The sequence below is a fragment of the Scardinius erythrophthalmus genome (genome assembly GCF_964197995.2).
Source record: "Scardinius erythrophthalmus genome assembly, chromosome: 2".
Classification (NCBI taxonomy): Eukaryota; Metazoa; Chordata; class Actinopteri; order Cypriniformes; family Leuciscidae; genus Scardinius; species Scardinius erythrophthalmus.
This window is the reverse complement of record NC_138222.1, coordinates 68,893,798-68,916,498: the sequence shown is the minus strand read 5'-3', so window position 1 is coordinate 68,916,498 and position 22,701 is coordinate 68,893,798. Positions and strand designations below refer to the sequence as shown.

Below are 22,701 nucleotides of genomic sequence, written 5' to 3'. Positions count from 1 at the left end.
GTTTGCAAATAAAGTCTCTCTCCATTCTCCTCTACCTGGCGAACTGCTGTTTAGGTGAGCGCATTTACATGTACATTTATTAATTTAGCAGACGCTTTTATCCAGAGCGACTAATGAGGAATACAACAAGCAGTGTGTCTGGAGAGAAAGCAGTAGCAGGAGAAGTGCTAGCAATACATGGTGTCAGTCATTATCTTGAACAGCAAGGAGAGCACTTTCTGTGAAGATGTTTGTTGTTATTTTAACAGTAGTGAGGAGGAGAATGCAGTTAAAGAGTTTCAGAATCAGTATACACAGTTTCTAAAGGACGTTATCGTGTGCGGAGGCCTCGTATCCATAATAAGCCTCACTGCTTTCAAACCTATTTTATTTATTTGATCTCCTCTCAGAGGGTAAAAATAATATCTGTTCTGGTGAGTACAAGGTCTACTAATATTTTTTTTATTTTTTTTTATTTTTATGAATGTCAATCTTTTTGTGAGTTGTTTTAAAAGTTCCAAATTGGTTCCATTCATTAATGTGTTTTTTTTAAATATCACATTTAATATGTATTTTAACATCTACATTCTGAAATTTTATTTGTACTTAAAAAAAAACATATCTGAATTTGAGCAGAAAATGTATTTCTTTTATAACATAATATATCCTATACACTATATTATCAGAGCATATGTGCATACATCATTTTTTAAAATAATACAAAAACTGCACAAGAATTTTTTTTTTCGCGGGTAATAAACATAGCTATATATATAGTGCGCCGAGTGAATGTCAGTAATGGCGGACCCAGATCACACAGAACCTGAGGTTCGAGTCCCCACCGCGACCGTCCCCTCCCCCACTCTCCCGGGTCTCACACACACACCCCCCGCGTCTCACACCTGCGACACTCAGATGCTCGAGAGGCAGGGATGAGACGGACACGGCGAGATGGAGACGAGAGGAGACGAGACATCCGACGAAAAAGTAAGTTTTTGACTTTTTGTACAAGGTTCTCAAAATAATATGGTGCTGTTTATTTAACTTATTGTTTGCACATATATCGTAACGTAAATGTCACGTCATTTTATTTTCCATAGCGCTTTTCACATTAATCATAATCTCAAAGCAGCTTTGCATAAAGTATAGATTAATCTACCAAAATGAAAATAATGATAGTCTAACAATAATATATTAATTAGGGCTTTAGATTCCTAAGAGTCTTAAGCTCATGTTTTAAGGCCACAGTTAGGATTGCATAGGTGACTGCATTTTTAGCGGTAATCCGCTTTTAAACTTCGCCTAATTTAATATGTTGTTGTCTTTGTTACTTCTGAAAGACATATTTTGCGTCCCTGTTACTTCACCTAGATGTTTAGCTCACTTTTGGTAACATTAATCTAAGATGGCCAGGAGTTGGATCTTTTGCGGCCTACACGTGCAGCCATGAGGAGTCTGAGGCCAGGCCTGAGATTCATGCGTTTTATCACTATAAACACTAATAATGGGTTTCAAAAAAGCAAGAGGGAAGTTAAATTCAGAACAATTTTTTCTACTTCTGTAATGCAGTTTTCAAGATCAGACAATAAATGGCATTTATTTTCAGTATTGTATTGGCTTATGTTACAGTGTCAATTACTTTAATACATTGCCAAATTTTATCATTGCAGTTTTAAATACAGTGTAATGTGATGTTTGACCATGATGTCTGACTGTCTATGACACATGTGCTTGCAGACTAACGTTACGAATGGCAGCTCTGGATGCACAGGTGAGATAATGCAACGCATTCTCACTCTAGGGCGTCAGTTGCTTTTGACGTCGCGTCTACATCGAACGCACATGGCATCCTAGGGCGTCATATACTGACGCGCCTTCTGGCCCATATATATCTGCGTCTCATATTGACGCTAAAGGGTGCCATGTGCGTTCGATATAGAGGCGATGTCAAAAGCGTCAGTATATGACGCCTTGGGCATTCTCATCCTAGGGCGTCATATACTGACGCGCCTTCTGGCCCATATCTATCTGCGTCTCATACTGACGCTAAAGGGTGCCATGTGCGTTCGATATAGAGGCGATGTCAAAAGCGTCAGTATATGACGCCTTGGGCATTCTCATCCTAGGGCGTCATATACTGACGCGCCTTCTGGCCCATATCTATCTGCGTCTCATATTGACGCTAAAGGGTGCCATGTGCGTTCGATATAGAGGCGATGTCAAAAGCGTCAGTATATGACGCCTTGGGCATTCTAATCCTAGGGCGTCATATACTGACGCTTTTGACATCGCCTCTATATCGAACGCACATAGTAGGTTACAAAACACATTTTACTCATTTGTGGTAGGCTATGTCAAATTGTAGTGCGTCATTTATTACTTAAAATAGCCTAATTCTTAAAGCTTATATATGTAGCTTAATGAGCCAGAGTAACCAAGGTTTTTAAAAGCACAATCTTGGAGAAAAAGAAATATCCATCATAGCCCCCCATGCGCCCTCCTTTCATTCTCTTGCAACACCATGCCAAGTTCATGGATGTGCATGAAATTCAATTTTTTAATCTGCTATCTTTTGTTTAGGTAAATAATGTTTTAATTAATAACCGGTCAGTTTAAATAGAAGTTTAGAGGCCACTACATTATCACAAAGTAATTAAGGGATGATTGTAGTAATTAATATAATCTAAGGTTGATTTTTGTAAACTTACATTTTTTTTTGTTATAACTTGATCTGTACATTTTCTTTACGGTTTGATAAAAAAATAAAACAGATCATCTGTTAGAAATTAAAGTCAAGTAGGTGATTATATCTGCTTATTTTAGTGAAAAAGTTCATTTAAAAAAACATTTCAGTATTTTTACTTTTTTGTTAAACATTTGAGACGCTTTCAAAGGACAGAAGATTTGGTATTGTGGCATTAAACGAGATAAATATGTCTAGCCATATGATCATGTTATTGTGAAACCAAGTGTACTTTTCTTCATGTTCAATATAAAGATAAAAAAATACCTCGCTGATATCTAAAAAATGTATTTTACATGCATTCATCGTTGGTGAAAATGAATTTCTAATGGCTAAATAAATTTGGCCAATTATCCCTAAACTTGACATGTTAGTAATGTCCAGTTACTGAACCACTGATATAATTAACTTCGTGCTGAGGAAATACAACATGTTGTCCTGTGTACTGTCAATTTCAGCCGATACGATAGTTAAGTTTTTGTTGTAATTTTTTATCATTGTATGAAATTAAAAGTCACAGTTCACATTAAATTTGTGGTAAATACAGGTTTTGCTAAATTGGTGTCATTGATATCAGCCTTATTTTGATATACTTATTTTAAATGTATTAGTTTGTTATTCGATACTGATGATTCTCTTGTTTAAGCCTAATCCTATAGACCTTATGTAGCTCGTTGTCTTTTGTCTTCCGGTCTGTATTTTCACAGCGATCTTGTCTATTTATGAATGAACGGCTCGTTTTAAAATCTTCCCGTTCTACTGACATTTGTTAAGACATCTTCGTTAACTTTACATTAAGAAAATCCACTTCAAAAGCTAATTACTCCTGGAGAGCGAATGCCAGAGAGATATACAGAGCGTCCGCAAAAACGGAAGTTCAAAGACAATATTCTAAAGATGCAGCGCGCTTGTTTCTCTGGTGCATAAGGGCTATAGTAGGAGGAAGTAAAATGGAAAAATATTTTAAATAACAATACTTTTTTTGTCTTTGTGATTTACATTGCAGTGAATGATGTGACAGATGATGTGACAGATGATGTGACAGAAGAGAAAACAAAGGTAGGCTATATCCACAGATAAACATATATATATCTGCCATCTGAAATTTTCTTATAGAATGATCATTTTTATCAAGCTTGTATATTTAAGTTCTGTAATTTCACTTAAATTACAATTAATAGGTAATCTTCATTGTCATTTAAGTGAAATTATTGAATTTAAATATACAAGCTTGATAAAAATGATCATTCTAGAAGAATCTGCCATCTGCCATCAGGGTTATATAAATAAAACTGTTGGTTGAGGTAAGGGACAAAACAGTTTTAGAAGTTAGTTTTTAGTTTTTATTATTTAATACTACATTATTATAAATTGATATATTTCTAGATTAAGGTCTCAGCTAATGACCCATATAAGGGAACAGGTTTTTCTGAAAATGAAATAACTTCGTTAGACGCATTAAAAAGCATGCTATTTTAATTTGATTCATCCAACAGCAGTGTAAAGTATGTTATAATGTAATTATTGTGTTCAGTAAAGGAGCTGACTGACTAACTGATTGACAAGACAACAAATTTATCAACTAACTAACTATATAGTTGGCAACCAACTGAACCTATACCGGACAAACACAATTGTGACGCTGGATCACAAAACCAGTCTTAAGTTGCACGGGTATATTTGTGGCAATAGCCAACAATACACTGTATGGGTCAAAATTATCGATTTTTCTTATGCGAAAAATCATTAGGATATTAAGTAAAGATTATGATCCATGAAGATATTTTGTAAATTTCCTACCTCAAATATATGGTTAATGAGGATAGGAGCAGGCTTCACTCAATTTTTGATAATACACTTTTTAGAGTGCTGGCCTAAAAATATAATACATAAGAATAGGACAGAGGCCGCACTATGCATAAACGTTGTGCAACGAATAAAAAACGTTTATGCATAGTGCGGCCTCTGTCCTATTCTTATCTACCTCAAATATATAAAACATTTATTTTTGTGAGTGGATGCAGCACAATCGCCAATAGAAATGGACAACTTTAAAGGCGATTTTCTCAATATTCAGATTTTTCTGGACCCTCAGATTCCAGATTTTCAAATAGTTGTATCTCAGCCAAATATTGTCCTGTCCTGGCAAACCATACATCAATGGAAAGATTATGTATTCAGATTTTTGTGGTTTTGTGGTCCAGGGTCACAATTGTGTTACAGGACACTGTATCCATAACTAAGACATTTCTAATTTGAGAAATTCTATTTTAATTCTATTTTATCCTTTTATTTTGCTGCCCTTTATGAGTTGTTCCGTGGAATATAGGGGATCCCCTGTGGCTCACATGGTAGAGTGTTTGCTGTCAACTAGGGCTGTCAATCTTCCTCTATAATGCTATTCGAATTCCATTCCTTATTTTATTCAATATTCGAATAATATTCGAATATTAAATGCTCAAATGTATCCTATTATTAATATTTACGACATTACACAGTCTTATGGATCGCCAATGCGTGATGTTGATCGGTCTCATATCTTCACAGATAAACCGTGTCAGTTTGTCTGTTATTGCCTTTTATTACATGGCTTGGTTGAATTCTAATGTAGAATGCTGTCAAAGAGTATAGAAGTACTTCTATACTCTTTGATGCGGTCTGTTATTTCTTGATAACAGACCGCTGCGAGTGCGAAGTATAACACGCATTGCCATGAAAAACAGCGTTGCTATGGACGCGGAACGGTCTATGTTCTTTAGCGGAAGTAGTACAATCGTTTTTAAATCAATAAACTCCTTTTTAAATCAATATTTTGTGTCAAATTGTTTATTTATTTTGTATAGCCATGTAATAAGTTCAGCCTGTCGGGGTTGTTATTCGCTATAACAACCGCCTCGCTATAATCCCTTAACGTGCGGACAGCTCGTAACCGTGATGAGGAGAGAGGTAGAAAAGAATAATTCTTGCCTGTTTTAGCGGCGGTTCCTCGGACAGATCGCCTAGCTTGTCAGGGTGTAACGTTGTCAGTTTTTCCATTAAGGGTTTGAAATCCAAACACCTTCAACACATCGCTTCTCAAATTGTCAGGAGTGGTGATCTCCGTTTTCGTGCAGACATTGCTCTCCGCGATTTTTGACAGTATTGTTATGATACTGCGTGCGTGGATAACGTGCACAATTGTGTTACGATTCAAAAACGTTATTGTTCATCTGACGAAACAAAAGCATTTCATTTTCACATGCGCACAAGAAAGGCAAGATTGCATTTTTTTTTTTAATGTACAAAAGCAATATTCGAATAGGAACTTCAGCATTCGAATAGTATTGATTTTTTAAATATTCGAATTATATTCGAATTTCGGAATTCGTTCCAACAGCCCTACTGTCAACAATAAATCCTTATTTGAAGGTTCAGTTCTGGAGGTAGCATAAATGGCAAAAGAAAAGCTTCCAAAAACCTTTTTTGTTTGTTTGTTTTGTAGGTTCAAAGCTGTCACTTGGGTCACCTCCAGAAACTTAGAGCACATCACAATGCTTGTGAATACCGATACATGAAGGCGCACACAAAAACTGTAAATGATGAACGGGAGAAGACCATGTTTTTATATCAGAGCATGAAAACAAAGGTTAGTTGTATTAAATGCTTTCGTTTATATACCTTCGGTTGCTAGGTCATTCTTATGTTCGTAAAACAAGTGAACGTTGGGGCATTTTTCAACATCATAACATTGAGCTTGCCGTTTTCAGTCAGCAGGCCCTTCTAGTCAGCAGTTGGCCCACACATTGGTAATTTGTTGGCATGCAGTAGAGGGCCTGGGTTAGATTTGAGCCCAGGTCACAGTGCTCAGTCTGTACCCTAGACAGTGAGCCACAGGGTTCCCCAAAATAAAGCCACAGATCCGCCCATTGCAAGGCCTCTTCAGAAGCCTCATGAATGTTCTTGATAGCTCTTCTTCCCTTTAAAACCGAGAAGTTTTAGAGTCTGCTGAACTAATTTCCCAGCAAAGCTCTGACATCCAACTTCAACTGGCTCGCACAGAGATCTCCCGCCATTGCTCCAACACATTGAGACGAGCTCTTCATATTTTGCTGTATTATCCTGTCAATCCTGTCTTTAGAGCACAGTTAGTTAGAATATTACTGGAAGAACAGTTTGAGTGTGCTTACTGATATTTAGGATTGCTTGTTTAATATTCTTTTACTAAGAGAGCTATTATTTGTCCAGACAAATCAGTGGAGTCCACTAATGAAGTTGAACAACCATCCAAAGGTAATACGATTTAAATTAAACAGGAGGATTATGAAGACTTCTGATATTGTTTTCCTTTTAAAGAACCAGTACTTTATGATTTGCATGGTTTCACTTGCTTTTATTTTTTTTCATATCATTTCATATCAAAATAAACCCCAATATATTTGGTAAATTAGATGTATGGCACAATTACTGGTATCCATTTAGTCAGCATTTTGTGCCATTACTGTATATTATCTGTATTTAAAGTCTCCTCTGTTGTACTCATATGTTTTATAACAGGCAAGGATAAAGAACTGCAGCCAATTGGCAAGCACTTGGACAAACCACACACAACAAAGGGTAAGCTGTTTTTCAAATGTCTTATGAAATGTCACACTTTCCATTTTTTTGTGAAAGTCAGAATTAAGTCATTTTAATTGGAATCTACAAAGAGACCCATTTATATTGACAACAGGGTTCCCTTAAAGGGTTAGTTCACCCAAAAATGAAAGAATTCTGTCATTAATTACTCCCCATAATGTTGTTCCAAACCCGTAAGACATTTGTTCATCTTTGAAACACAAATGAAGTTATTTTTGACGCAATCTAAGAGGATTCTGATCCATTCATATGCAACAATGCCATTGCAACTTTCAAGGCCCAGAAAGTTAATAAAGACATTATTAAAATATGTGCACAAAAGGTTTTCTCATCGCTTCATAACTTGGACTATTTAACAATGTCTTTACTTCCTTTCTGGGCCTTGAAAGTTGTAGTGACGTTGCTGCCTATGTAAGGACCGAATCCTCTCGTATTTCATCAAAAATATCTTCATTTGTGTTTTGCAGATAAACTAGGGTCTAACAGGTTTGGAACGACATGAGGGAGAGTAATTAATGACAGAAGTTTCATTTTTGGGTGAACTAACCCTTTAAATTTAATGTGGAGGTCAAATTTGGTGAAAAGTGGAAAACGTCTTTGTTTCAGTGATCTGTGCTGATGGAGCTTTGTAACAGCAGCATGGCAGATCCAAAGTGGAGGAAGTGCTTATTTTACTGGCTACTTTTCTCCATACAGCGACTGTGTACGGACCATTTCTTAATCTACAAGTGTTGTATTGGACAGAACTGTCTGAGAATTCAGGCTCGCGACTAGATACCCTTACGGAATGAAAATATATTTCCAATATTTATGATCAATATATTATGATAAGTATATGGTGTAAATATACTTATTGGAGAAATGTATTCACAATATATTTACACTGTAAAATGTCATTAGTTGAGTGTACTTCGAAAACGTGGAAAACATTTATGGATTTGCTTAAATTTCAAGGGCGTTTTAATCAAATTTGAAAGTTTCTAATAGAATGACATACAAAAGAGTGTCGGGACAATGACTGTGAATTTATTTGTATTTATTCACTGAACTTTACTGAATAAATACAAAAAAACATCAACTTAACATAGAAGTTAATAGAAATCACTTCAATAGATTTCTACATTTTAAATAAAGCAACATGCAGCATATTCTCAATGTTTCTTGTTCTTCTGCTGATGTTATAATGTTATAAAGTCGAGAGCCCAACTAAAATCAAACACTGATCACAATCTGGTGACTAATATTATGTTATTTTCAATAAATCATCAACATCTAAATCTCAATCTAAATCTAAATGTTAATTCTCAGTAAGAACTTGTGTAGACGTCTGACAGAAATAAAGTCAGTCTGGTTAGTAATAAGTGAAGTTGGTAATGCTGTTTGTGGAGCTGTTTAACCCTCCTCTGCTGAGATCTTCACAGACCTGTTAGTGTTTAATGTTCTGTTGGGGTTTAAAGGGTTTGTGCTGAAGAACAGAGCCTGTGCTTCAGTCCAGCAGAAGATCAAGAAACATTGAGAATATGCTACATGTTGCTTTATCTAAATTGTATTGGAGTTATTCTTTTTTAAATGCATATATTCAGTGAAGTTTCAGACATGCACAAAGTATTTACAGTTTAATAAATAGAAATAAATACAAAGTCTATCATTGTCCCAAGACTCCCAACACCCTTAAGTCTTTGTACTAGTAACTTACAACTTTGATTAAAACACCCCCTTAAGAAATGTAAGGAAATCTTGTTCCTCGTGTTTTTGAAGTACACTCAATTAATGACATTTTACAGTGTAAATATATTTTAAATATATATTTTTCATAAATGAAAAGTGGCAATTCCTTGTGTATTATTCAATATATTGTATTTCATATATTTTTCAGTATATTTACACCATATAATAAATTGATCATAAATATGTAATTATATTTTCATTTCCAAGCAAAATCCTTATAATTGTGTTTTTTTTAGATCTGTTGCCGTTGGTCACCGTGGGCCAATATAATTTAAGCTTGGGTAAACCCCTCCCATTATGTGCAGCTTTAATTAGGTCCTATATCGTAAATGTTTCATTTCTAAAGGCTTAAACATGTAAAGAAAAGAAAAGGGAAAGGTCCTACAAATTTACTTCTTCAATTTCCCAAGCAGTCATTTATGGTTATGACCAATAAAACCTAAATATTTTGTCATGTTTGGCTTGGTCCATTTTCAGCCCAGATCCAATACACATCTTAGATAGTGACTAAATTACCAGCGATATTTTTGTCAAAATAGTCCTTATTAATACAGTATCACTGTTTATATTGTTACTAGGTATCATGCTTGCAAACATGTGCCAGAATTTACAGATTTTCAACCATGCGAACTAGATTTTAGCAAAAAAGTATGTATAAAACTGTGAGACAATGAGAGAAAAACTGAATACCATGTATTTATTTGATGTTATTCACGTTCATGTCGTGTGGGTTAACAATTACTTTTATCCCAATCACAATTACTAATAGCCTATTTATTTTTCTTTTATTCAGTATCTACACAAAACCCACGGAGAAAGTGGTCTAAAGAAGAGATCCAGGCTGTGGAAAAAACTCTGATGGACTACATCCACTCTGGGAAGGTTCCTGGTAAAGCCCAGTGCATGGAGTGCATTGAAAGGTCACCAGCGGCACTTCGGGGGAGAAGTTGGGAGGGGGTGAAATTTTATGTTAAGAATCGTATTGATGCCTTAAAGCGAAAAATGTAGAAGAAAAGGAAGATGTTTGTTGAAGGCAACAAGATGTTCAAAATGTGTTTCAAAACACAAGTTAAATAAATGTTCAAGAGCATTAAGAAATTGTAGATTCTTATTTTTGTTGTAATTACCCAAATTTCCAAACTTTTCTTGGGGAGGTTTATGGGGGGTTGTACATCAAATGTCTTCTACTCAAAAGAATTCAGTGTGGTCCAAAACTGTGGCACGTTTGCATACATTTTTTAAAAAAAAAACTAAATATTGCGAATTATTCCACAACGCATTAATACACATCGCACTCATTGGGTTTCATAGGTTTCTGTGCGTGAAATATTTTTAGGATGACGAATAAGAAAAAACACAAATAGCAAATAGCAATATATCTTGCAACCCTGTTGAATGCCAGCATGTGCTCTTGTTTTAATTCAGAGTTGATTCCAGTATGCACAAATAATTATTCAGCAAACACAATGATACCCGTGAACATTTCCTGCTTGCCATACAACATGACTGTCTTATTTATCCAAATGTAAACCTTTTCAGATTCTCAGTTGAAGAATAATAGATTCCTGTTAAACAGGAAGTGAGGTGAGGCTGTTGTCACTGTTTACATCCATACAAATGCTCTATTCAAATACAAGAGTTTATGGGAATTTGTAAATTGTAAAATAAAGTAAAAATCCATAAAAATATAAATATAGACAATTCTCCCTTTTAAACAACTCTTTAATGATGATGTAAACTTAATATTTATTGTTTATCTGGTACAAGTTTAAATTTGTATTAAAATTAGATAACCAAAAGCTAACTCATAATAGCGCCCCTCGGTGGTGGTTTGGGGTAAGACACAATAGGCAGGTCCCCACCGGAATAGAAAAACCAGACAAATATTCACCTTTTTAAAATTAAGAATTTCTGAAAAAAAAGTTGATTTTTGGGATTCAAAAATTCCCCCAGACACTTCTGACTAAAAATTATGGCTTTATTGTATTTAGAAATTGGTGTCCCCACGTGTCACCTTCTAGTCAGGAGTCCCCACGACGTAGCAAAAACAAGTATGTGTGTGTGTGTGTGTGTGTGTGTGTCGTGCCAAGTCACCTTTATTTATATAGCACTATTTACAACACAGAGTGTTTCAAAGCAGCTTTACAGAGAGAACAGGAAAATAATGAAACAAAGTTTGTTTTATGTGTGTATACACATACACACACACACACACACACACACACACACACACACACACACACACACACACACACACACACACACACACACACACACACACACACACACACACAGCCGCTCTGGAGAAAACAGTGATGTCATCGTCCTGGTCAGCTCAGGTCTCATATAATAGTGTCAATGCAGGCAGATCAATAATATTGCTGAATATTAAGTGTGTGTGTGTGTGATTGGGTGTTTCTGCTAAGGCAACAGACACTGGTTCCACAGGTGAGTGTGTGTGTGTGTGTGTGTGTGTGTGTGTGTGTGTGTGTGTGTGTGTGTGTGTGTGTGTGTGTGTGTGTGTGTGTGTGTGTGTGTGTGTGTGTGTGTGTGTGTGTGTGTGTCGTGCCAAGTCACCTTTATTTATATAGCACTATTTACAACACAGAGTGTTTCAAAGCAGCTTTACAGAGAGAACAGGAAAATAATGAAACAAAGTTTGTTTTATGTGTGTATACACATACACACACACACACACACACACACACACACACACACACACACACACACACACACACACACACACACACACACACACACACACACACACAGCCGCTCTGGAGAAAACAGTGATGTCATCGTCCTGGTCAGCTCAGGTCTCATATAATAGTGTCAATGCAGGCAGATCAATAATATTGCTGAATATTAAGTGTGTGTGTGTGTGATTGGGTGTTTCTGCTAAGGCAACAGACACTGGTTCCACAGGTGAGTGTGTGTGTGTGTGTGTGTGTGTGTGTGTGTGTGTGTGTGTGTGTGTGTGTGTGTGTGTGTGTGTGTGTGTGTGTGTGTGTGTGTGTGTGTGTGTGTGTCGTGCCAAGTCACCTTTATTTATATAGCACTATTTACAACACAGAGTGTTTCAAAGCAGCTTTACAGAGAGAACAGGAAAATAATGAAACAAAGTTTGTTTTATGTGTGTATACACACACACACACACACACACACACACACACACACACACACACACACACACACACACACACACACACAGCCGCTCTGGAGAAAACAGTGATGTCATCGTCCTGGTCAGCTCAGGTCTCATATAATAGTGTCAATGCAGGCAGATCAATAATATTGCTGAATATTAAGTGTGTGTGTGTGTGATTGGGTGTTTCTGCTAAGGCAACAGACACTGGTTCCACAGGTGAGTGTGTGTGTGTGTGTGTGTGTGTGTGTGTGTGTGTGTGTGTGTGTGTGTGTGTGTGTGTGTGTGTGTGTGTGTGTGTGTGTGTGTGTGTGTGTGTAATTGGGTGTTTCTGGTGTGTGTGTGTGTGTGTGTGTGTGTGTGTGTGTGTGTGTGTGTGTGTGTGTGTGTGTGTGTGTGTGTGTGTGTAATTGGGTGTTTCTGGTGTGTGTAAGAAATATTCGCTGTATCCAGTTCATCCTGTTCACGTAAATTCACTTTGATCGTGACATCAGAAGCTTTTGTCTGTTTTGTCCAGGCAGACACACACTATAAACACACACGTCACAGTTGTTCTCGTTTTTTCCTTTTCTTTACATGTGTTTGAATGTTGTGAATGTTAGTGGTTGAATGTTGAACTTTAGTGAAATGAGAGCATTTGCATGTGTGTGTCAGTGTGTGTGTGTGTGTGTGTGTGTGAGCTGTTGTCAGCGTTATTATCTGTGTACATGTTCATTTACAGCATTCAGTGTATAAATAGGAAGAAGCCCAGGTGTACTTTATCTCAGATCTGATTTGGCAGTGAAATGACATGTTTCTCGTGGTGTTTCACTGTAAACCTGTCGTCACTCAGAGCCGGGTTACTGACTGACGTCTCCATCACACTCTTACAAATGAAGGTTCGTCATGCTTCCACTGCACAAAAGGTTGTTAATAGCAGAATAATGCTCTTTAGATTATTAAAATATACTTCAGAGTAAGAGAAAATAGTTATTTTAAACTCTGACCGCCTGAAACACTGGTTACACTTTTTATTTCTTCCTGAAATTAGGGGAATATATGAAGAGTTCAGATGCAAAAGCCTCTAAGTGCCATCTGAAATCTTCTTCTAGAATGATAATTTTTATCAAGCTTGTATATTTAAGTTCAGTATTTTCACTTAAATGACAATTCATAGGTAATTAAAAAAAATAAAAATAAAAAACCCCGGAAAACCTTTTTAGCTTCTCAAACACAAATGTAAGACTCAAAAATGTACTTCTGAATCATCCAGTAAGAATTGGCCGTTTCTTGTCAGTTTCACAGCCGAACAAAAAATGTCAAAGGGAGTTTATGTGTGTGTTTGTGTGTGTGTGTTTGTGTTTGTTGCTAGACTGAAAAGAATTGCAAGAACCAGTTTGAGAACCAGACATGACAAAAATGAAGAGGGAGAACAAATAGCAATAAATACTTACACAAGTGCAAATAATGATAGATACTATATATAATTATTATTTACTATGTCTGTGCTGCTAATTAAATGTGTGGGTCACACTGACTCCTAACACAATAGAATTACATGGGAAGTTGTACATTTCTCTCATGTTTAAAACTGTGTAGTCTTTGACAAGCTGCAAGTTTTTGGTTTAGAATAAGGTTTATTAGTTAATGTATTAACTAACATGAACTAGTAGTACATTTGTTACAGTATTTGTTAATCTTTGTTAATGTTACTTGATAAAAATACAGCTCTTCATTGTTCGTTTATGTTATTCACAGTGCAGTAACTAATGTGAACCATTAAGCATTAGTAACATTAACAAAAGATTAATAAATTATGTATAGCTAAATGCGGTTCATTATTAGTCCATGTTAACTAATGTTTTTATTGATTTGAAGTGTTTCTCTTCTTTCGGCCGTTGTGTTCTTCAAGCGCAGATGTGATGGCGTACAGATCCCGGAGCGGAGCTTCCCTACACGGATTTGCTTCAGAAGACCGACGAGCGCCTTTTGAAAACCTCTGAGAACATTCATTTGTGAAACAACTGCATCTGCTCTCAAACCCTCACTTTCCCTCAGTTGATCTGGACGATGTAAGTTTTGACATTATTTATCTATGTATTGAGTGCGCTCAATTAAGAACTAATCAATCAGGCTCTCTGCGTCTTGTAAAGAATGATCGTGATTTTAACGGTAAAAGACCGTAAGTGAAAAACTGTTAATTGGTTAACAGAAAGTTTCCGTACTACTGTATATGCTGTGAATAACTGTGATAGATCTAACCATACATCTAATGTAATTTTACAGTAAAATACCATTAATGTTCATTTTTTTGGAAGTGAAAAAGAACAAGTCATTGTATAATTGAAACCTAATTTGACATTCCCGTAATTCCCTGCGTGACACTTCACATTTGATGTATTTTTGTTGAAATTACTGTTTCTTCATAGTTTTTCTTAGTTTTTTTCTAATCAGTTATGTACATTAGAGGTTTTATGTATTGAGTGCGCTCAATGAAGAACTAATCAATCAGGCTCTTGGCGTCTTGTAAAGAATGATCGTGATTTTAACGGTAAAAGACCGTAAGTGAAAAACAGTTAATTGGTTAACAGAAAGTTTCCGTACTACTGTATATGCTGTGAATAACTGTGATAGATCTAACCATACATCTAATGTAATTTTACAGTAAAATACCATTAATGTTAATTTTTTTGGAAGTGAAAAAGAACAAGTCATTGTATAATTGAAACCTAATTTGACATTCCCGTAATTCCCTGCGTGACACTTCACATTTGATGTATTTTTGTTGAAATTACTGTTTCTTCATGGTTTTTCTTAGTTTTTTTCTAATCAGTTATGTACATTAGAGGTTTTATGTATTGAGTGCGCTCAATGAAGAACTAATCAATCAGGCTCTTGGAGTCTTGTAAAGAATGATCGTGATTTTAACGGTAAAATACCGTAAAAACTTGATAACCGGTAAAAAATGCTACAGTGAAAAACTGTTAATTGGTGAACAGAAAGTTTCCGTCCTACTGTATATACTGTGAATAACTGTGATAGATCTAACCATACATTTAATGTAATTTTACAGTAAAATACCATTAATTAAAAAAAAATTTAGTCATTGTATACTTTAAACCAATTCCCTGCATGACACATTCACATTCACATGTATTTTTGTTGAAATTACTGTTTCTTCATAGTTTTTTCTAATCAGTTATGTACATTAGGGTTTTATGTTACATTTAAGGTTGTTAAATTAATATTTATTGCATTTTTTAAATGTCATGTGTGTTACCATGATGGTGTTCAGTGTTTGTGTGAATGACTCCATGCAGCTTCTATATATTTCTATTAACTTTCTTGTGAAAAGCAGCGTGTGATGTGCTTTGATTCATCGTGTGACTCTCATCACTGCTGTGATGGGTGATTATCAGTGTATTACAATGGTATAAAACAGATTAGTACATCAATAAGTCAGTAAATTAACATTATATCAGATAATGAAAAAGTTTTTTTTACTGTAACTTTAAGTTAAGTCTTTAAAACCTAAAATGCTGCTACTGTATGCTTTCACGGTAGATTTCTGGCAACCACAGCTGCCATTTTTTACCGTAAATTTAACGGATTTTTTTTTTTACAGTGTACGTAAATAAATCCCCAACCGTAATGCTGGACAACACGAAGGCTTACATCGAACTGGGAGTGGCCAAGCTGGAGAACGTCCCCGAAGCCCTGAAACCTCGCACGTCGTGCCTCGGAGGGGGTCGCGGTCCCAATGAGGACAGCTCCACAAATGCACTCAACACAAGCGCTTCTTCCTCTCGAAACGCCCCAGAAGGCACCGAACCCGATGTCATTGACAGGAGATTTAGTTTGGCGACTGTATCTGAGACTTCCAGGACTTCCAATGGCACCGCTGAGGGTTCTCAGAGCTCTCAGAGCAGGTTCCTGGTGGCTCCCGCAGACGACGAAGAGCGGGAATCCCGCCGGAACTGCTTGTGTGTGATGCCGTTCCTGCGCTGTCTGGAGGAGACGCCGCTAATGGTGTCGGGACTGTTCCTGACGGTTCTCTTCTGCGTGACCATCATCGTCATCATCCCGTCCACCGGCAGGGTAAGAGCTGTTAGGACCAGATCCGATTAAAGGTGCTGTCTGTAAGAATGACAGCTAGTGGTCGAAATCGGTACTGCAGTCGAAATTCAAAATATCAGAGATCGTTGTTTCCCCGCCTCCTCAGACTCGACGCTCACGTGGGTCGCCAGTTTAAGGACACGCAACAGGAACGAGCACAATTGACAATTAAAGCCGAGGAGACTTACAGACTGCAAGTTAATGAGTTGATTTATCCACGTTTTAATATGCTCTCGTTCATAGAGATTTTTAGTTGGATATCGAGACTTGTGTGGAATCTGCAATCTCTGCCCCAGTGTGTTTGCTCGTTTCCATGGCCGCGATACGCGGTGTTTCCTGCCAACTGGCAACCCGGAGTGTCGAAAAACTATTGGCTGAGCTGGCAGTGGGCGGAGTCACACAGACCAAAACAAAAGTTACACACAGCACCTTTAATTAAGACCCCGAGTCAGACGTCAGCTTCAAGACTCAACAGGAGTCCGTAGGCCGTAACCCCGCTTACAGTTACAAAGATCACAGCAGATATACCCTTCACTGAGGCCTGAGATCAAGATAATGCGTTCTTTCTCTCAAGGAGAGGACACTTTTAATCTAACAGTAAAGTAAAGACTTCAACAAACCGAGACCGTATTTCATCTCTGGAAGCCGGGCTAAATGAGCCAGCACTGTTACTGTATTCCTGGCACTGGGCCAGACCCTCAGTCACCTCTCAGATATTTAATACAGACTTTGAAGAATACATGAAAAGAACATTTCAGTAATCACACTGGTAACTTCTATAACAAAGTACAATCTCATAAGCCTAGAGAAGTCATTCAATTCATTTAGAAGGAAAAGTATTGATGAACACCTTGATTATAATCACTCATTAGATCCCAGTATTTCCAGCCATGTTTCTCACTGAAGGTTTCTCTCGCTCCCGCAGAGCCTTGGCGCTCACGTGGCGGCGTTCGCAGTGGTGTGTGTGGTGGTGTGTGTCTGCGTTGCTCTTCTGGCATGTCTGCCGTGTTTGCCGGTGCTTCGGCGGGGAGAGACGCCACTCGCGCTCTTGATCTGGTCTCTGCTCCTCATCGTCGCCTTCGTGTTCGTCTTCACCGGAGGCGTCGTCACCGCCTGGGACCAGGTCAGAGGATCTCTTATTATGTGTTTTAGTTTACAAAACATTAACAGGACACTCGCACACTACAAAAATAAATGTATGTCATATATAATTATTTTGTCATATATAATTATTTAATAATAATAATAATATATATATATATATTTTTTTTATTAAGTTAATGTATTTATTTAAATTAATTTATATATATTTTCCATTTTCATTTTCATTTTAGTTAAAATTGTAGTAACTTTGTTGTGTTTTGTCATTTTTATTAGTTTTTGTTATTTTAATGTTTAGCTTTATTTTTTATTTATATATTTTTGTTTTCAATTTGCTGTGCTATTGCCATTTTTATTATTTTTAGTTTTTTAATGTCTGTAGTTTTTATTAATATCTTAAAGGTGCCCTAAGCGATGTTGGGTGATGTACTTTCGAAGTGTTGTAAAACAAAATGGAGGCTAGCTCGACCCTCCCCCCTCCTCATCCCGTCCCCTCCCCCTCCCTTCCGTGCTTTTCCGATGTAAATTCGGGACTTCACACGTTCCTTCTCCTTTTCCCTCTTCTTTGCTATTTGTTCATCGGAACGTCGTCTCTTTGGTCGTGTGTCGGCCATTTCAAAATTCAAGAGAATATAATTGTAATGTTAGTCGTTGTGGTTGTCTAGGACATCTCTCCTCTAGCTAACTTCCCTCTTCATGCTTCTCTCTCCGACACCCCACCCCATTCATTTTAATATTTTGCTGTTTTTTTGTTATTTTCAGAGAATAAAAAAAAGTAAAAAAAAAAATTGTCTTGACAACTAGCTGAAATAAAAAAAGTTTGTTTTTTATATATTTATTTTAGTTAACGTTTATTTAATTTCAAGTAACAAAAATGCAATTTCATGGTTTTAGTTTTTGGTTACCAACAATAACCCTTCTGTATATTTGAGATATACTGATTTTCGCCTTTACACCTGCTGTTCTTCATCTTCAGGTCGCATTCTTCCTCTTTCTGTCACTGTCCGTTTATACGGTTCTTCCTCTCAGGCTCTCATGGGCTCTGAGCTTCGGCATCGGAGTGAGTGTTTGTCACATCGTCATCATCAGTACATATGTGTCCGTCACCAGTCCGCAGACACGTGACCTCGCCGTGCAGGTAACACACACACACACTCACACACACACTCAAACGCACTGCTGTACAAACACCTGAACGCTTCATGGCAGGTCAGAGGAAATGTTATATGCAAAAGCTGTTCAGCGGAGGCCACCGGCTGATTTGCCTGTCACCACACATATTCAAAACCTCTTTCTGTGTGTCTCAGTTGGTGGCGAACGCAGTGCTGTTTGTGTGCGTCAACTGTGTTGGCATGTTTCACCTTTGGCACACTGAGCACGCTCACAGGAAGTCCAGCAAGAAACGAGAAGATTTCAGCAAAAACCGCTCCACACAGGCCAAACAGAAACGTGATCAGGTACAGATTCCCATATATATGCATTCAAGTGATTTGAAACACTCTGCTCACGTGAAGTTGCTATGCACACATAATAATAACTAGATGTACCGCATCGCGGTACAAAATATGACCGCCGCTCAGGCCTGCACTGGCTTTCCACAAAAATAAATGACGTGGAGTAATTTGGCTGTATTGCGTGTTTATGTATATACCTAAAAAAAGTAATAGTATGTGCATGTCTGTCTGTGTGTGTGTGTGTGTGTGTGTGTGTGTGTGTGTGTGTATGTGTGTGTGTTTGTGTATGTGTGTGTCTGTGTGTGTGTGTGTGTGTGTGTGTGTGTGTGTGTGTGTGTGTGTGTGTGTGTGTGTCTGTGCGTGTATGTATGTGTGCGTACATGTGTGCGCGTGTGTGTTTGTGTGTGTGTGTCTGTGCATGTGGATTTGTATGTGTGTATGGGTGTGTGTCTGTGCGTGTGGATGTCAGTGTGTGTGCATGCTTGCGTTTGTTTGTATTCCTGCATGTGTGTGTGTGACAGTATCATCCTAAACCAGCAACCCTTCGCTCAACAGCACCATCTACAGGCCGATGAGTGTACAGTCACTAAATGTGCACATAAATGAATTTATTTTATACCCCCCCATGGATGAAATTCTACAAAACTTAGCAGAGGATACCCCCAGAGGATGTCAAGTTAATCATACACATGAAATATGGTGCAGTTCTGAACATCTCCACTGAAGATAGGGGCGATTAAAGCAGAATAATATTGCATTTTCATTTTTTATGGGAGGGGCGCAAATCACAAATGAGTGATTATGGGCTAGGTTGATGTGGGCCCTTAAGAGCAACATACCATAAAAATTTCTTCATCCTCTGTGCCACGGTTCAGGTAGTTATTTAGGAAAAACTGCATTTTTTTGGGTTAAGGGGGGCCCAGCACGGGGGGGGGGAGTGGCCCCCGGGGACCAAACAAAATTTTTCCGTAGAGGTCTAGTGGGGCTACATGCCCACCAAATTTCATGTTCCCCGGTGTTTCGGTGTCCCTGGTATCGTTGACGAAAAATTTACGGGGGCCCCAGCGCGGGGGGGGAAGTGGCCTCCGGGGACCAAACGAAATTTTTCCGTAAAAGTCTAGTAGACCAACATACCATAAAAATTTCTTCATCCTCGGTGCCACGGTTCAGGTAGTTATTTAGGAAAAACTGAATTTTTTTGGGTTTGGGGGGGCCCAGCGCGGGGGGGGGAGTGGCCCCCGGGGACCAAACGAAATTTTTCCGTAGAAGTCTAGTGGGGCTACATGCCCACCAAATTTCATGTTCCCCGGTGCTTCGGTGTCCCTGGTATCGTTGACGAAAAATTTACGGGGGCCCCAGCGCGGGGGGGGGGAAGTGGCCCCCGGGGACCAAACGAAATTTTTCCGTAAAAGTCTAGTAGACCAACATACCATAAAAATGTCTTCATCCTCTGTGCCACGGTTCAGGTAGTTATTTAGGAAAAACTGCATTTTTTGGGGTTTGGGGGGGCCCAGTGCGGGGGGGGAGTGGCCCCCGGGGACCAAACGAAATTTTTCCTTAGAAGTCTAGTGGGGCTACATGCCCACCAAATTTCATGTTCCCCGGTGTTTCGGTGTCCCTGGTATCGTTGACGAAAAATTTACGGGGGCCCCAGCGCGGGGGGGGGAAGTGGCCCCCGCGGACCAAACGAAATTTTTCCGTAAAACTCTAGTAGACCAACATACCATAAAAATTTCTTCATCCTCGGTGCCACGGTTCAGGTAGTTATTTAGGAAAAACTGCATTTTTTTGGGTTTGGGGGGGCCCAGCGCGGGGGGGGAGTGGCCCCCGGGGACCAAACGAAATTTTTCCTTAGAAGTCTAGTGGGGCTACATGCCCACCAAATTTCATGTTCCCCGGTGTTTCGGTGTCCCTGGTATCGTTGACGAAAAATTTACGGGGGCCCCAGCGCGGGGGGGGGGGAAGTGGCCCCCGGGGACCAAACGAAATTTTTCCGTAAAAGTCTAGTAGACCAACATACCATAAAAATTTCTTCATCCTCGGTGCCACGGTTCAGGTAGTTATTTAGGAAAAACTGCATTTTTTGGGGTTTGGAGGGGCCCAGCGCGGGGGGGGAGTGGCCACCGGGGACCAAACGAAATTTTTCCTTAGAAGTCTAGTGGGGCTACATGCCCACCAAATTTCATGTTCCCCGGTGCTTCGGTGTCCCTGGTATCGTTGCCGAAAAATTCAGTAAGGTGACGGGAAAAAAAAAAAAAAAAACTTTGACAATCCCTATATGACCGCTTTCGCTAGCTACGCTAGCGGCGGTCATAATAATAGCACTGATAATTGTTTTTATTATTTTCAAATGATTTTGTTAATTTAATTTTATTATTAAGTTTTGTATTTGTATTTTGTTATTAATTTTATCATCATATGGCATCCGCAGCCGTGGTCACGGTGCTGTGATTGAGCACTGAGATGGGCATGGGCACACATCAGGTGACCCTCGCCCCGATCTGCCGCCGCACTTTCAGCCCGTGGCTTACGCCTTGCCTCTCTACAGGCCGGAGTGCCCTTAGAACAAGTGTCCAGGCACGCTTTTGTCACAACCAATGCCTCCAGAATTGCTCGCCATCTCCTCCTCTGGAGTCAGCAGCGGCTCAGGTCGGCTCATTCTGGGCGAGCTCAATCATGCAGCCGACAGCTCACACTCCCGGGAAAATGGATTGGTGTTCTTCCAGTTGGGTAGTTTCCCAGTTGGTCCAATCAGCTCTGGGTTTTCCTTCCTGCAGGAGAGGTTCCCTCAACCTTAAAAGTGTATGTTGCCCATTGTAGTAGACGGTGAGCCTTTGGGAAAGCATGCCCTGATATCAAGTTCCTGAGAGGAGACTAAATCCTCCTCGGCCACGCCTCATCCCCTCTTGTTTCCTCTATGCTCAACTTAAAGCCCTACGGAGAGCGCCCTTTGAGCCCCTACAGTCAGTCAAGCTTAAGATCCTGTTTCTCCTGACTGCGCTCACATCTATCCAGAGGGTGGGGGTCCTGTAGGCATTTTTGGTCAGAAAAACGTGTCTGGAATTTGGACCGGCTGACTCTCACATAACGCTGAGACCCCGGCCCGGATATGTGCCCAAAGTTCCCACTACTCCTTATCGGGGATCAGGTGGTGAACATGCAAACTCATGCAAACCATGTGTTTGGTACAAACAGGTAATATGCGGGAAGACTGGCTCTGTGTCTTGCTCTAAGGAGGGATACGACCACTTCCTTACTCTCCAGGTGAGTTCCCTAATTGACAAACCAGGGGAGTGACTTGCCATGCAAATCTCACTTGCCAATGTCCATTGGCCCGTTTTCTTACCATTTGAAGGTGATTGAGCTCCCTAGTGAGACACCTTTACATCAGTCTTTCGACTCTGTGTCTCGCTCGCTGTGTTCCCGCTCTATGAGGGGGATAAGAATGCTTTCCAGGTGAGTTCCCTACTTGGCAAACCCTGGATGGAGTTTCCTCCAAGCATCCTTCGGCAGTCAGATGCCAAGCCCAGTACTTGAGTTGCATGCCCAGTTGGCCAGTCCCTGTGCTGGGCTAGATGTCCCACATGTTGCGGTTCCCTCTGGGTAATCCCAGATGTGTAATCTTCCACGGTACGGTTCTCCTGTCTGCAAACCCGTGTCTTTCCCTGGGCAGATTTCGCTCTGCCACGTCTCTGCGTCTGTAGTGGTTCCATCCCTGTTCCTTCCCTGATCTTCCATATGTAGCATTGCCCTACGGGTCAGTCCATATTTGTATCTTCAACATGTTGCCTCCGTACTGTCCCTTTCCATCTGGACTCGGCACGCTTCCCAAGTGTTATGTA

At 39.1% G+C, this 22,701-nt stretch overlaps 2 protein-coding genes across 3 annotated transcripts in view; both read left to right on the top strand.

Moving 5' to 3' along the window:
• Positions 1 to 295: 295 nt before the first annotated feature.
• On the top strand, positions 296 to 10,725 carry LOC308685504 (uncharacterized protein). Of its 2 annotated transcripts, XM_081357311.1 has the most exons (7): positions 296 to 966; positions 1,717 to 1,750; positions 3,729 to 3,781; positions 6,204 to 6,347; positions 6,947 to 6,991; positions 7,256 to 7,315; positions 9,858 to 10,725. In XM_081357311.1, exons 1-7 carry the CDS (start codon positions 931 to 933, stop codon positions 9,921 to 9,923), a joined length of 438 nt encoding a protein of 145 aa, XP_081213437.1. In that variant the 5' UTR covers positions 296 to 930; the 3' UTR covers positions 9,924 to 10,725. The 2 variants fall into 2 exon arrangements, with proteins under 2 accessions (XP_081213437.1, XP_081213438.1); XM_081357312.1 differs by lacking the exon at positions 6,204 to 6,347 and having other exon boundaries at positions 778 to 966.
• A 3,380-nt stretch (positions 10,726 to 14,105) lies between these two features.
• Positions 14,106 to 22,701, top strand: part of LOC308685499 (adenylate cyclase type 4) — a 35,244-nt gene continuing 26,648 nt past the window's right edge. The window contains exons 1-5 of the mRNA XM_081357299.1: positions 14,106 to 14,260; positions 15,814 to 16,286; positions 17,230 to 17,427; positions 18,382 to 18,543; positions 18,713 to 18,862. Of these exons, the coding sequence (XP_081213425.1) occupies positions 15,840 to 16,286; positions 17,230 to 17,427; positions 18,382 to 18,543; positions 18,713 to 18,862 (957 nt within the window). The 5' untranslated portion in view covers positions 14,106 to 14,260; positions 15,814 to 15,839. The remainder of the gene's footprint in view (positions 14,261 to 15,813; positions 16,287 to 17,229; positions 17,428 to 18,381; positions 18,544 to 18,712; positions 18,863 to 22,701) is intronic.

Bases quoted from the DNA above. Each gene is read 5' to 3' on its own strand.
- LOC308685504 (XM_081357311.1), top strand. From the start codon at position 931: ATGGAGACGAGAGGAGACGAGACATCCGACGAAAAA. The intron at 1,751-3,728 runs GTGAGATAATGC...TTTACATTGCAG, and splicing joins TGGCAGCTCTGGATGCACAG to TGAATGATGTGACAGATGAT. The intron at 3,782-6,203 runs GTAGGCTATATC...TTTGTTTTGTAG, and splicing joins TGACAGAAGAGAAAACAAAG to GTTCAAAGCTGTCACTTGGG.